Source organism: Macaca fascicularis, chromosome 6 (genome assembly GCF_037993035.2).
Source record: "Macaca fascicularis isolate 582-1 chromosome 6, T2T-MFA8v1.1".
Lineage (NCBI taxonomy): Eukaryota > Metazoa > Chordata > Mammalia > Primates > Cercopithecidae > Macaca > Macaca fascicularis.
This window is the reverse complement of record NC_088380.1, coordinates 161601905-161614815: the sequence shown is the minus strand read 5'-3', so window position 1 is coordinate 161614815 and position 12911 is coordinate 161601905. Positions and strand designations below refer to the sequence as shown.

General features: G+C 48.8%; 2 protein-coding genes across 16 annotated transcripts in view; one reads left to right on the top strand and one right to left on the bottom strand.

Annotated features, from left to right (window-relative positions):
* Positions 1 to 6922, top strand: part of FAXDC2 (fatty acid hydroxylase domain containing 2) — a 31639-nt gene extending 24717 nt beyond the window's left edge. For 4 of the 5 annotated variants that reach the window (XM_073994646.1, XM_065546999.2, XM_073994645.1 and 1 more), the window contains 4 exons: positions 1815 to 2020; positions 2831 to 2936; positions 3986 to 4152; positions 4945 to 6922. In XM_073994646.1, the coding sequence (XP_073850747.1) occupies positions 1869 to 2020; positions 2831 to 2936; positions 3986 to 4152; positions 4945 to 5101 (582 nt within the window). In that variant the 5' untranslated portion in view covers positions 1815 to 1868 and the 3' untranslated portion in view covers positions 5102 to 6922. The remainder of the gene's footprint in view (positions 1 to 1814; positions 2021 to 2830; positions 2937 to 3985; positions 4153 to 4944) is intronic. The other variant, XM_073994644.1, reaches the window with a different exon arrangement.
* Positions 6923 to 7796: 874 nt separating this feature from the next.
* The window catches only part of LARP1 (La ribonucleoprotein 1, translational regulator), a 140808-nt gene continuing 135693 nt past the window's right edge, over positions 7797 to 12911 (bottom strand). For 7 of the 11 annotated variants that reach the window (XM_045394449.2, XM_045394450.2, XM_005558360.4 and 4 more), the window contains exon 19: positions 7797 to 11534. In XM_045394449.2, the coding sequence (XP_045250384.2) occupies positions 11325 to 11534 (210 nt within the window). In that variant the 3' untranslated portion in view covers positions 7797 to 11324. The remainder of the gene's footprint in view (positions 11535 to 12911) is intronic. The other 4 variants (XM_073994641.1, XM_045394445.3, XM_045394446.3 and 1 more) reach the window with 1 other exon arrangement.

Below are 12911 nucleotides of genomic sequence, written 5' to 3'. Positions count from 1 at the left end.
GCCACAGTGCCCGGCCTGCCTTTTTTGCCCTTTTTTTTTTTTTTTTTGAGACGAAGTCTTGGTCTGTCACTGAGGCTGGAGTGCAGTGGCACAATCTCAGTGGCTCACTACAACCTACGCCTCCCAGGTTCAAGTGATTCTCCTGCCTCAGCCTCCCAAGTAGCTGGGACTACAAGCACATGCCACCACGCCCAGCTAAATTTTTGTATTTTTAGTAGAGATGAGGTTTCACCGTGTTAGCCAGGATGGTCTCAATTTCCTGACCTCATGATCTGCCCACCTTGGCTTCCCAAAGTGTTGGGATTACAGGCGTAAGCCACAGCCTCTGGCCTTTTTTTTTTTTCCCCCCCAAGAGATTGGGTCTCACCCTCTCATGCAGGCTGGAGTGCCTTAAACTCCTGGACTCACATGATCCTTCCACCCCAGCTTCCTGAATAGCTGGGACGACAGGTGCACACCACCACACCCAGCTTTTTAAAAAAAATTTGATGGGGTTTCGTTATGTTGCCAAGGCTGCTCTCAAATTCCTGGCCTCAAGTGATCCTCCCACCTCCACCTCCCAAAGTGCTGGGATTACAGGTGTGAACCACCATGCCTAGCCTGATATATATGTTTTTATGTTTGTTGTGTTTAGTCTACCTTTCTCACTGGAATATAAATTCCATGGGGGCAGGAATCTTTGTTTTGCTCATTGCTTTATTTTCAACACCCAGAACACTGAGTGCTACATAGTGGGTGCTCAATAAATATCAGTTAAATAAACAAATGAATAGACACATGTGATACCCCACCTCTGGGTCAAGGTTTGCAGAAGGTGTAATGGCCTCACCTAACATGTCCTCTCACAACAGGCTGGCGAGACCTGGTCTCACAATGGGATGGAAGTAAACAAAGAGTGAATTCTGAAATCAGTTAATGCATGCAGTGCCTGGAAAGGCTGGAGGAACAGGCAGGCCTCAAGCTGGGGACCGTTCTGAGCCCCTGTCTCGCTTTGGGGCAGAAATCCCACCAGCTCACAGAGGGTACTTGGAGAAATCCTTTCTAACCAAACAAGTTCATCAGCATCCAGGAACTTTCTGTGGTCACAGGACTGTTCCCTGGAGCCCCAGAGATCTAACAAAAGGAAGGGTCAAAGAGTTGCTGATTCTGGGGGAAAATACTGGATGTAGTATTGAGGCCAAATGGAGTTTGGACACTTGGGGCTAGCTCTGTACAGTGGACCGTGGTGGAAATGTTTGGGCAGGCCCCCATCTTCACAGCATCACTCTGAAAACCAGGAAGTTGGTCAAGAAGCTGAATAAGCAGCTCCTTGGCTTACCTGCTTCTTTGCTCTGGGCCTACTGCAGTGAGGCTGGACCATGTGAGGAGGCAGATGACCTTGATCTCTGCATCCAATCATGGACAAGGTTCTCTGACAAAGAGGGGCTAAACGGCTGAAATGGGGTGTCACTCAGAAAGTCACAGCCTTCTCCAAGCACCATGGAGGCTACCCAAGTTACCTGTAAATACATGGGGCCTGGCCAGAGAAATGGGGAGGGCAGTGGTGAGAATGTGCAGAACTAGGAAGAAGGCAGGTTCCAGCACAGACTGAAGGCTGCTGAAGTTTCCAAGGACAGGGGTATTACTCACCTGCCTAGCAGCCAGGGCCTTATTCTGCAACGTTTCCAGGCCCGGAGCTGGGTTGCAGTCAGGAGCTACTGGCTGTGTCCCAACATCTCTCCCAGAATCCAACCGGAGTGAGGGCCTCCTGTAAGCAGGTCACGGTGGAGCCTACTTCTCACACTCTTGTCCATCTCCTCCCTTCCCTTGGGCAGGTGGATCCTGTGAAACTGCGCCAGTCTATCCGCACAGTTCTTTTCAACCAGTGCATGGTATCTTTCCCCATGGTGGTCTTCCTCTATCCCTTCCTCAAATGGTGGGGAGACCCCTGCCGCCGTGAGCTACCCACCTTCCACTGGTTCCTCCTGGAGCTGGCCATCTTCACGCTGATTGAGGAAGTCTTGTTCTACTATTCACACCGGTGAGCAGTCCCTGCCTGAGGCACAGCTGTCTCCTCACCCTGTCTAGGGCTCACTGATCAACAAGGAAACTGAGGCCAGGTGCAGTGACTCACGCTTGTAATCCTGGCACTTTGGGAGGCTGAGGTGGGCGGATCACTTGAGCCCAGGAGTTTGAGACTAGCCTGGGGAATGTCAGGAGACCCCGTCTCTACAAAAAAATTTAAAAAAAATTAGCCAGGCATGGTGGTGTGTACTTGTAGTCCCGGCTACTCGGAAGATTGAGGTGGGAGGATCACATGAGCCCGGGAGGTCAAGGCTGTAGTGAGCTGTGATCACACCATTGCACTCCAGCCTGGGCGACAGAGCAAGACCTTGTCTCAAAGAAAAAAAAATAAAAGGAAACAGGCTTCTGAATTGAGTGTAGGCCAATAAAATACTCCCTGGCCTCAAGTCTCCCATTAAACGGTTAACAGGAAGACTAACAGTTGTCTCATAACTGACAACTTGGGACAAGTGAGGAATGAATGTCCAGAAGAGAAAAGGCCTCTCCGATTGTGTGGGGGCCAGGGCGCTTCCCATCCATTTCCTTATTCAATCCTTTCTGGGCAGCATCCCATTTTATAGCAAATACAACTGGGGTAGAGGGGCAAAGCAACCCACTCCCAAACTATGCAGTATAAGGGCTGGGGTTGAAATTTGAAGCAGGTCTGGGTGTTTTTAACTTTGCTCCATGGATGTAACCCCTAGTTCCTATTTTTGGCTTCTCATGGACTGGTCGGGGAGGGAGAAAGAGGAATCAGCAGGTTATTAACTATTAACTATTTCCCCAGGCTCCTTCACCACCCAACATTCTACAAGAAAATCCACAAGAAACACCATGAGTGGACAGCTCCCATTGGCGTGATCTCTCTCTATGCCCATCCTATAGAGCATGTGGTGAGTAGAGCTCTACTCTCCCCATAGCAAAGGGCAGATGGCCCTAACCACCTTCCTGAAGCTCTTCTGCAGAGAACTTAGACCACACCGGCCCTTTTACTTCCCTTTTAAAAATAGCTACCATTTATTGTCAGCCTTCCATATGCCAGGCTATGTTAAGTGCCTAACACAGTTGTCTCATTTAATCATCCCAACAACTTTTTTTTTTTTTCTTTTTGAGACAGGGTCTTGCTCTGTCACCCAGGTTGGAGTGCAATGGTGTGATCATAGCTCACTGCAGCCTCCAACTCCTGGGCGCATGTGATCCTTTAGCTTCAGTCTTCCAAATAGCTGAGACCACAGGTGTATACCACTACATCTGGCTTTTTCTTTTCTTTTTTTTTTTTTAGATAGAGTCTCACTGTGTCATCTAGGCTGGAGCGCAATGGCGTGATCTCGGCTCACTGCAACCCCCCGCCTCCTGGGTTCAAGCGATTCTCCTGTCTCAGCCTGCCGAGTAGCTGGGATTACAGGCGTGTGCCACCACGCCTGGCTAATTTTTGTATTTTTAGTAGAGACAGGGTTTCACCACATTGGTCAGGCTGGTCTTAAACTCCTGACCTCGTGATCCACCCGCCTTGGCCTCCCAAAATTCTGGGATTATAGGAGTGAGCCACCGCACCCGGCCACATCTGGCTAATTTTTAAATTTTTTGTAGAGTCAGGATCCTGCTATTTTGCCCAGGCTGGCTGGAACCTCTGACCTCAAGCAATCCTCCCACCTCTGCCTCCCAAATTGCTGGGATTACAGGCATGAACCACCACACCTGGCTCCTCCAACAACCTTTTTAATCTTAATTTTGCTAACAAGAAAATTTAGGCTCAAACTGCGTAATTTGTCCCAAGTTACAAAGGTGAATGCCTTCAACAAATCAAAGTCCTGAAATTCTCACCTTCTCCAGATCTGGGTCAATGAAGTTTGCCACTGGTACCACCTTGGGGCTAAGTGTACACCCAACTAAGTCCCTTCATCTCCCTGGGCCCTGCCTTCAATCATCCCTCCCCTTGCAGGTCTCCAACATGCTACCTGCGATAGTGGGCCCATTAGTAATGGGCTCCCACTTGTCCTCCATCACCATGTGGTTTTCCTTGGCCCTCATCATCACCACCATCTCCCACTGTGGCTACCACCTTCCTTTCCTGCCTTCGCCTGAATTCCACGACTACCACCATCTCAAGTAAGGACCCTCTCCCCACAATGGGTCCCTGGGCAATAACCATCACCCTTCCTCCTTAAGCTTCTGATAGCAGACACTGGTGTCTCAGTTTACACGTGAGTGCTAGTTGGGGAAGAGGTCTGATGGTCGGGAAAATAATAACCACACTGGGATGACCTTACTCTTTTCCTTCTGAAATTGGGTCCTCCTCCAACTGGGGATTTTAAACCTTTATTTGGGCTCTGGGCCCTTTGAATAAGCTCTGGACATTCTCTTTAGAAAAGTACACATATGCATAAAACTCCTGCATGCAATCACAAGGAAGTCATATACCGTCTGAAAGCCCCAGACTTTTTCAAGTGTAGTCTACAAACCTCCTATACCAGAATCACCTGAGATGCTTGTTTAAAATTTAGGCTCTTGGATTCCACTCCAAATATGCTGAACTAAGGTATCTGGGGGAGCAGGGCCTGGACACCTGCATTTTAGTAAGTGTTCCAGGGGATTTTGATGCTGGTGATCTCATGCCTGAAAAAGCCTAGTTCTGCTAGAGATCCTCAGACAGTGGGCATCAGAATCACACAGCAAGCTTTTCAAAGGAAGACTGCAGATACTGCAAACTGCAGGTTTGGAGTGCCCCCCAGAAGGTGCATTTGTAGCAACTCCCCAGCTTATTCTGATGCAGATGGTCAGGATGGTTGTGACAGGTGTGGGGTAGGAGGGCTGAGAAATGTGTGAGGCTGGCACAAATGAAATGAGATCTGCACAGAGGCCTCCAGCATTGGCACTGCAGCACCGTCTTCTTTCTTCTAGGTTCAACCAGTGCTATGGTGTGCTGGGTGTGCTGGACCACCTCCATGGGACTGACATCATGTTCAAGCAGACCAAGGCCTACGAGAGACATGTCCTCCTGCTGGGCTTCACCCCGCTCTCTGAGAGCATCCCAGACTCCCCAAAGAGGATGCAGTGAGAGAGAGCCTAAGTGTCATCCTGGCTGTCCCTCAGCCATGGGATACAGATGCGGCTTCCTGATTGCTCCTAACAATTTGCCTCCTTCGGCCACATCCCAAATGATGGTGCCACCAGGGTAGAGGGAAGGTGGGCTTCCCAGAAAAGCAGGGCTAAGGATGAGGCTTCCTCCAAACTACTGCCCTTGATGTCCCTCAATGGGATCAGGAGTTAGCTTAAGAAAAAGGAAAACACAGCTCCCCAGACTGGAGGCTGGTCAGAGGGAGGAGACCCCTGGTCCTCTGCTGTGGAAGGAGAGGGGTTCAGCCCCAGATAACTCCTTTGTGGCCTGGGCAGGATGCAGAAAATGACAAAGCTGAAAGGAGGGGGACTGGAGGCTGCCTGGCTCCAGGGAGAGCTTCTTCTGGGACCAGGGGGTGGGAGGGCCAGGTATTGCTTTACCCCTTCCTGTCCCAAAAGGCTTTCACATACCCTACCTCAGGCGAGGGCCAAGACACCCTGGCAAACCGTTATAGGTCTCAATTCACGGCATACCAGATGCCAGTCGCCACTTCACCCAACACACACACAAACATACACACACCAAACACTGAGGGAGTGGTAAAGGCCCCATTTTAACTCCGGCACACTGCAAACAAAAGGTCTCCCTCTGTGGGGGGGTGGGGAAATCCAGGAGCTCCTCCCTGGATTAAAAGCAAAGAGGTACAGACCAAACTTTAACACCTTTAGCCTTATGTGGAAACCAAAAACCAACTGCTGAGAAACTGTGAAAATCCCTTTTACCCACAAGGGGAAGGATCAAAATTGCTGCCCTTTGGGGACACCCGAGACCCCTAATTAGCCCATCTGAATGAGGACCAGAGGTTAGAACCCTCTTTCTCCCTGAAGAAAGAGCCTGGAAAAACATGGCGGAGCAAAGGGCAAAATCCTTTCTGCCCCGAATGCTTTACCACTTTCTCAGCAACGTTTATTCAAAACGATTTTTACCAGGAACCTTATCAAAAGCAAAAACCACAGCTGCTTGGGTTGAAGTCCCCATCCTGGCCTCCCCTCAGCTGCCAGACATGGCCAGAAACCCTGTGGTTCCCAAGAACAATTTAAAGATCACTCTTTGATTTGAAAGACCACCATTATCATTTTACTAAATTCTTATATATATTTGCACCTTTTCCAACTTTCAGTTCTCTTAAGAAAAACATCCACTGTAGCTTTATAAAATACCTTATCATCAGACAGGTCCAAGTCTCCAGGCAGGACTATCAAAATGAACTCCTTCTTCCTATCAGCTCTAGAACCCCAGAGGACTTGCCCAATAGGCCAGCTAAGCACTTACCAGACAGCATCTCCCTGGCTTTCCAGTCTCGCCTGCCTGTCTCTGGCCTTGGTGGACCTGGCTCCCTCCCTAGGAGGCTTGTGCCCTCAGCTTGAGTACAGCTCCTGGTGCATCAAAGCTGTAAGTTCTCAGCTGCTGGCCTGCACCCATCACCTCTTCCTACAAATAAACATTTGGAAAAAAGTCCATCTTCAGTATGCTTAAAGAGAAGGGTAGGAGATAAGGAGAAAGAACAGATATGCTTTTTTTTTCCCTTTAAGGCCTTCAGATTTTGAGGTACTATAAGGGGCCTAGAAAGACAAAAGGCTGTCATTCCCTCTTCCTTTTGGAAGGCAGGTGATCAGTCCTTGGCAGAAGGGCCCAGCCCTGTCCTTTTCTATATCAAACAAAATCCTTGAGGTTGGTATACAAGTTAAGGCTGAAAAAAGGCCTTAAATTCCCAGTAAAGAATGTGAAAGCAAGCATGTAAAATAAACTGGTCTTCATGAATTCCGGTGGATTGTTTTGGTTTTTTTTAGATGGGGGTGTTTACTACCAGACTTCTAATACTTCAGACAAAACATGTGGAAGCTCAGGCTGTAAAATTAAGCTTCTGTGAGCATTCCTAATGATGTGTGAAAGTAAGGTTCAATTAATTCATCTTTCTGTTCTCAAAGGACCAGTCTGCATCAGCCTTGGACACTATCTCCTAAACTTTCCTTTGGCCTGTGGAGGTCACTGGTGGTACTGAAGCACCTGCCCACCTCAAGAACAGTGAAAAAGAACTCTCTAGAAAAACCATTTTCCCGTCAGGTATGGGAGACAGTTGTCAGATGAACACGTAAAGCCATGCCCAATTTTTAGTTTTGTAATTTACACAGGGAATGGGGGACTCATTGTTCCATCCCTCCCCAGCATCACATCTCAGGGTTCAGGGGCTGACCAGGATTCCGTACGGCCACACGGTGCTGGATCATTCCTCCTTCACCCCGGGGAAAAGTCTGTTCATAGAGGGGTTGTGGCAACCCTCCATAAGGAGCCTCATCAACCTTTTTCTTCCTGGCTGTCTCAACACAATGCAGGCCACAGCCAGGGGATGGAAAACTTGGAAGCTGACAAGTGCACTGAAATCCTGGCATTATGCTGGACTGTTTTGTGGCACTGGCTATGACTGTCACGTCTCACTTAAGACACAGGGTGGACATGAATTCAAGGCTTGCAGAAGCCCCTGCCTTAGGCAGACTCCTCAAAGCCCAATGGCAGAGCCCCTGCTGAGGTTTCATGTGCACACTAAGTGCAGGGTTCCTCCGGATCTGGGGGAACCCTACCAGAAACCCATCCTTCACACCAAATAACAGTACCCTAGATGGAAGACCAGCCGGTATTTTGCCTTTTCAAGTGTTTATTTTTATACATTTTTTTGTATTAAAAAGAAAAGCATAATTACCACAAATTACAAAGGACTAAAGCAGGACTAGAATAATGAATGAATCACTTCAGCCTGGAAAGCAGATACTCTCAATAATATTAATGTTATAATACAAGCTCATTCAAGTATTTTACATTTTTTTTTGTCCTTTTAAATATGATATCCTAGCACATAGTAAAGATAATGTACTACGAGCGTAAGGTGGAACCTTCTCCGCAAAGCCAGATGACAAGTTTTCCTCTCCAGTGAGAAATGGGCTCCAAGTTCTTATCTTCTCTGCCATCAGCATGGCTGAAGGGGGAGAGGGTGGGTGTTAGGGAAAATCCAGGGACCCTTCCACACAGGAGGTACTCTGGGGTTCCATTCAGGAGGGTGCCAGATAATTCAGATCACTCTACCCAGGCTTTTTTGGCAAAAAAACAACCCTCACCCTCCGTAACTAGTCATCTTCCTTGTCCCTCCTCCTCACTTCCCTTCCAGGGCCTTCTAAGCAGCTTACTTTCTTTTGTAAAATCAATCACCAGGAAAGGGAAAAAAAAAAAAAAGAGCTACAATGGAACAAAACAAAAACATTTAACAACTTTGACATAGGGGCTCAGCACCTCTATCTGAGCCCCAGGGGTCCAGGCTGGGGCAGGGCTGGATGGCCCTTCTCTACTGGTAGTGCCTTTGCTCCCAGGTGCAGGAAGAGGGCGAAAGAGAAACCTTCCCCTTAACAGGGCTGAGGCACACAGACCTGCTGATGTCTGATGCCCAGAGGTTATGTTGGCATGGACCAACCTTGGAAGGGATAGGATGAACAGAGGGATCTGGGCAGGCTGTTGCTTTATCTCAGGTCTTGGATCCCCATGGGAGGATGGTGGGTGTGAAGTGGTTAGCCCTGATGGCCCCTGCCACTTCTGGCATGCTTGTCACAGATACATCGGTCCTAAATTCAAGTGTCTTCAGAAAGTGAAGATGTAAACTACTCTTTGCAACATTAACTCCTAACATGTTACCTAAAAAAAAAAAAAAAAAAAAAAGGAAAGAAAAGAAAAGAAAAAAAAGAAAAAGCTCCCCTACCAACCACCAGCCTATGTTGAGATGAAGTCCTCGCCTCCCTGCCCCAAAGGGGCTTCCTTTCAGGGATGTCTGTGAAAAAGATGGCAGCCCCCTGGCCTGGGAGTAAACTCTAAGTAATAACAGCCTTTCCCCATACCCTAAGGCTTCCTTGTGCCCCAAACCAGCAGACGAAAAACACTGAGGTTTCTGTGGTGCTGGATACAGTACAGGGCTGCGTGACCCGAAGGAAAGAAAGGAAAGGAGAAGGGGATCCAGGAATCCAGTGTCTGGTACAATGTGGGGCAGGCACCAGACTGGGCAGGGAAAGGCCTCAGATACCACCATCATAGCAGAGACCAGACGCTCATCCTTGGTTTGAGACATGAGTCACAGAACTGAGATGGGCTTCCCACATACCAACCACTGGGAAGGCAAAGGTGGGGAAGGGCACAGGCTAAAAATTAACAAGGTGCCCAAGGTAAAGGGCAAGGCCTTGTCAGCCTGGGATACTGTCTCCTACTCCCAACCTTTGGGCCCAACAGAGGAACCAGTTGAAAAGGAGGGCCAAAGACATTGCAGTAAGTAAGCAACAGGACCATAAACTCCTCCATGTTGCCCAGATCCCACCGAGAGTGAGTGTGCAGTCATGCCCATACCCGACATACATCCCAGTCCATGTGGGTCAGTCCTTCATCACCCTCCCTGCCTTCTGACAACAGCAGACTCCAGCCATATTCCATTGTCATTCACAGCCCAACCCAAACAGTCAAGTGGCTGAAGAAGAGAATCAGGTATACTCTATGTCCACATATACCTTCCTGCCACAGGGCTTCACCAACTGGCAGGATTCCCCCCAGCCCCCAACTCCTCCTCATCCCTTGTTCCCAGGCGGGTCAATTGGAGAGTGAGCAGAGATAGATGGCTTGCAGAAGGGTATGGAAGATGGGGAGACTCCACCAGACCTTAGGAAGAGAATGGCATCTTTCTCCACCTTTTAAGAGAGATAGAGCCTCCCTGAGGTCTCTCAGATTTTTCAGGGCAACACAAGAAATGTTTCCAAGCCTCAGCTGCAGGTGTTCACCTTTCCACTCTGCGGTGTGGGGAGACGGTCAAGCTGAGGACAAGTGTGTTCCAGATGCAGGCCAACTCTGTTCTCCAACAGTTTGAAGCAAACTTGGCCTTGGGGTTCCAAGGGTAGGATGAAGGGTGTCACGGCAGGACAGGGCCTGGCGTGAGGCAACAGCAAGCAGAGCGAGGACACAACAGTGGCAGCAGTGTACAGACACAGGACGTCAGCTTCAAACGATGCAACAGCAGGGATATCTTGGGCACGGCTCTGATTCGAGCCACTCCCAACTCTCTTGCCTCCAGGATGGAGGCACTGTACATGCAACAGTCCAGAGAAAGATTCTAGCCAGTCCAAGCCCAGGCACATCCAGAGAAGGTGGGAGCTCTTCGCGTTGACTCCACCGAGGAAAACAGGCATTTGGGTATTTCAGATTCCCGCTCCACAATAAGGCAACTTTTTAAAAAATATTATTTCCAAAAACAAAACAAAAATTCCAAGGGGAGGGGAAAGACATCACTTTCTGTGGATTAGGTGGGGGTTTATCTGATTTTTTTTTTTTTTTTTTTTTTGGTCTTTTATGGTTGATTTTTGTCTTTTTTTTTTTTCCCCATTTTCTCGAGGATGGAAAGGTCAGAGAAAAATAAAATAAATCATCTTTCAATAGTCTTTCCTGGTAAAAGCAGCGTCTCTCTGGGCTGGGGAGTAAAGGGTGTGGGGCAAAGGGAGTGGGGAGAGGCTGAAACCTTCCCCCAAACCCCAGTTTTAGATCCTTTGGTTTCCTTCTCCCAGAAGATGGCAGAAGGGCAGGGTGGGGACAGCAGGGAGAAAACATGGTGATGACAAACCCCAGATGATCAAGGGGCTGATGCTCCTGGGGCCCAGAGGTGCCGCCAGAGCCTTCTACGGGACAGTGCTGGGCAATGGGGGGCCCGCAGGGCCTTCTTGTGGGCTGCATAGTTGGCTTGAGGGGGAGCAGGAGGAGGTTAGGGGTGGGGACCAGGGTTGCAGCCTACTAGCCGCGGGCAGGGCTGCAGAGTGATTTTGGTAATCCAGATGAACTATCAATAATTTAAAACTTGATATATATATATGTATATATATATATAAAAATTTCCCCCCTTTCCCTCCCCCCTTAGAAGAAGCTAGGACGTCAAGAGTCATGGAGAGAGGAGGGGGAAGGGGATGTAGAGGCTCCTGCCCAGGGGTACCTCTGATAGCCCAAATGGTGTACACATTGCTACTCAGCACAAAGGCCTGTCCTAGTAACTCCAGGCCTGTCCCTTCATTGTCCCCTCTCCTGGGACTGGGCACCCCCATGGACTCTTACCCACCCTACCCCTTTCCCCCCTCAAGCCCCAGGGCTAAGGAGCTTTTCACTTTCCCAAAGTCTGTGTGTTCGAGTGCTGGCTTGTCCATTTGGCATCTTCCCGGACGGGCTGGCCGGTGGGTGGTGTAGGGGGTTGGCTGATCACGGCAGCAGACCTGCTGGAAGACTGGGAGGGGCACCGCTTCCTGCCCTCACCGCCGCCACCTCCTGCTACCACTGAGTGTCGCTTGTGGTTGCCCTCCTCACCCATGGGGGGCTGCAACAGAGGAAGGAGTCACAGGTGATCGGAGGCACTATCTACGCCCTCTTCCTTGCCAGGCCCGTCTAGACACTTCCTACTTTCTACCTCCAAATATAGATAATGAATGGGTTTAACCTTAAAAATAAATTATCAGTTATTAAGTGTTTCTCCATGCCACACCTTGTGCTGTTTTATGCACATTCTCTCATGGAGTCAGCATCACCCTTTGATGTGGACCCATGGACATCCGATTTTATAGATGAGAAAACTGAAGCAGAAAAAGTAACTTCCCCAGGGTCTCACAGCTGGTAACTGATAAAGATAAAATTTAGGTCTATCTGCCCCAAAAGGCCAGGCTTTTAGCCAACCTCATTTCTGCTTCCCTTCCAAGAAGGGATCTCTTGCTCAGAAATGTGGAATGTGGCATGCAGTATGCTGCGATGTCTCAGCTCAGAAGGCCCAGATCCTTCTGAGGATCACCTCATTCTCTTCAATGTCCAGAGGATCCTGAACTAAGACTCAGACCATGCTCTAGCCTGGCCTTAGCACTAACAAAGGTCCTATAACCCCGAAGACAGATGTTTCCTTCCCATTTTGGTAACCAAAACTGAGTCCTTGTTCCACCCTAATAGGTCTACTTATCACAAGGGTTCTTTGTAACTTGTACCCTGCTCCCCTTCCTTCTCCTCCCCAAGGGTGGAAATGCTTAAGAATGAAAGAAAACAGGTTTGTCTTTATATTGAGAGACCTGAGTGGTTCTGCCATTATGTCACTGGATGGCCACAAACCTCAGTTAACCTGTCTAATAAGTCCTGTCTGCATCACCACATAAGAATTAAATAAGGTCAACATAAAGTAACTGGTACATAATAAACACCCAATAAATGGCAGTTTTAAAATAATAAATGTGATATGGTTTGGCTGTGTCTCCACCCAAATCTAGATCTTGAATAGTAGTTCCCATAATCCCCACATGTTGTGTGAGAAAACAGGTGGAGATAATTGCATCATGGGGGCAGTTTCCCCCATCTTGTTCTCATGATAATGAGTGAGTTCTCACAAGATCTGATGGTTTTATAAGGGGCTTTTGGGCTGGGCGCAGTGGCTCACACCTGTAATCCCAGCACTTTGGGAGGCCGAGGTGGGTGGATCACGAGGTCAGGAGTTCGAGACCAGCCTGGCCAACATGGTGAAACCCCATCTCTACCAAAAATACAAAAATTAGTCGGGTGTGGTGGTGTGTGCCTGTAATTCCAGCTACTCAGGAGGCTAAAGCAGGAGAATCACTTGAACCCAGGAGGCAGAGGTTGCAGTGAGCCGAGATCGTGCCACTGCACTCCAGCCTGGGTGACAGAGCAAGACTCTATCTCAAAAAAAAGGGGGGGTGGGCTT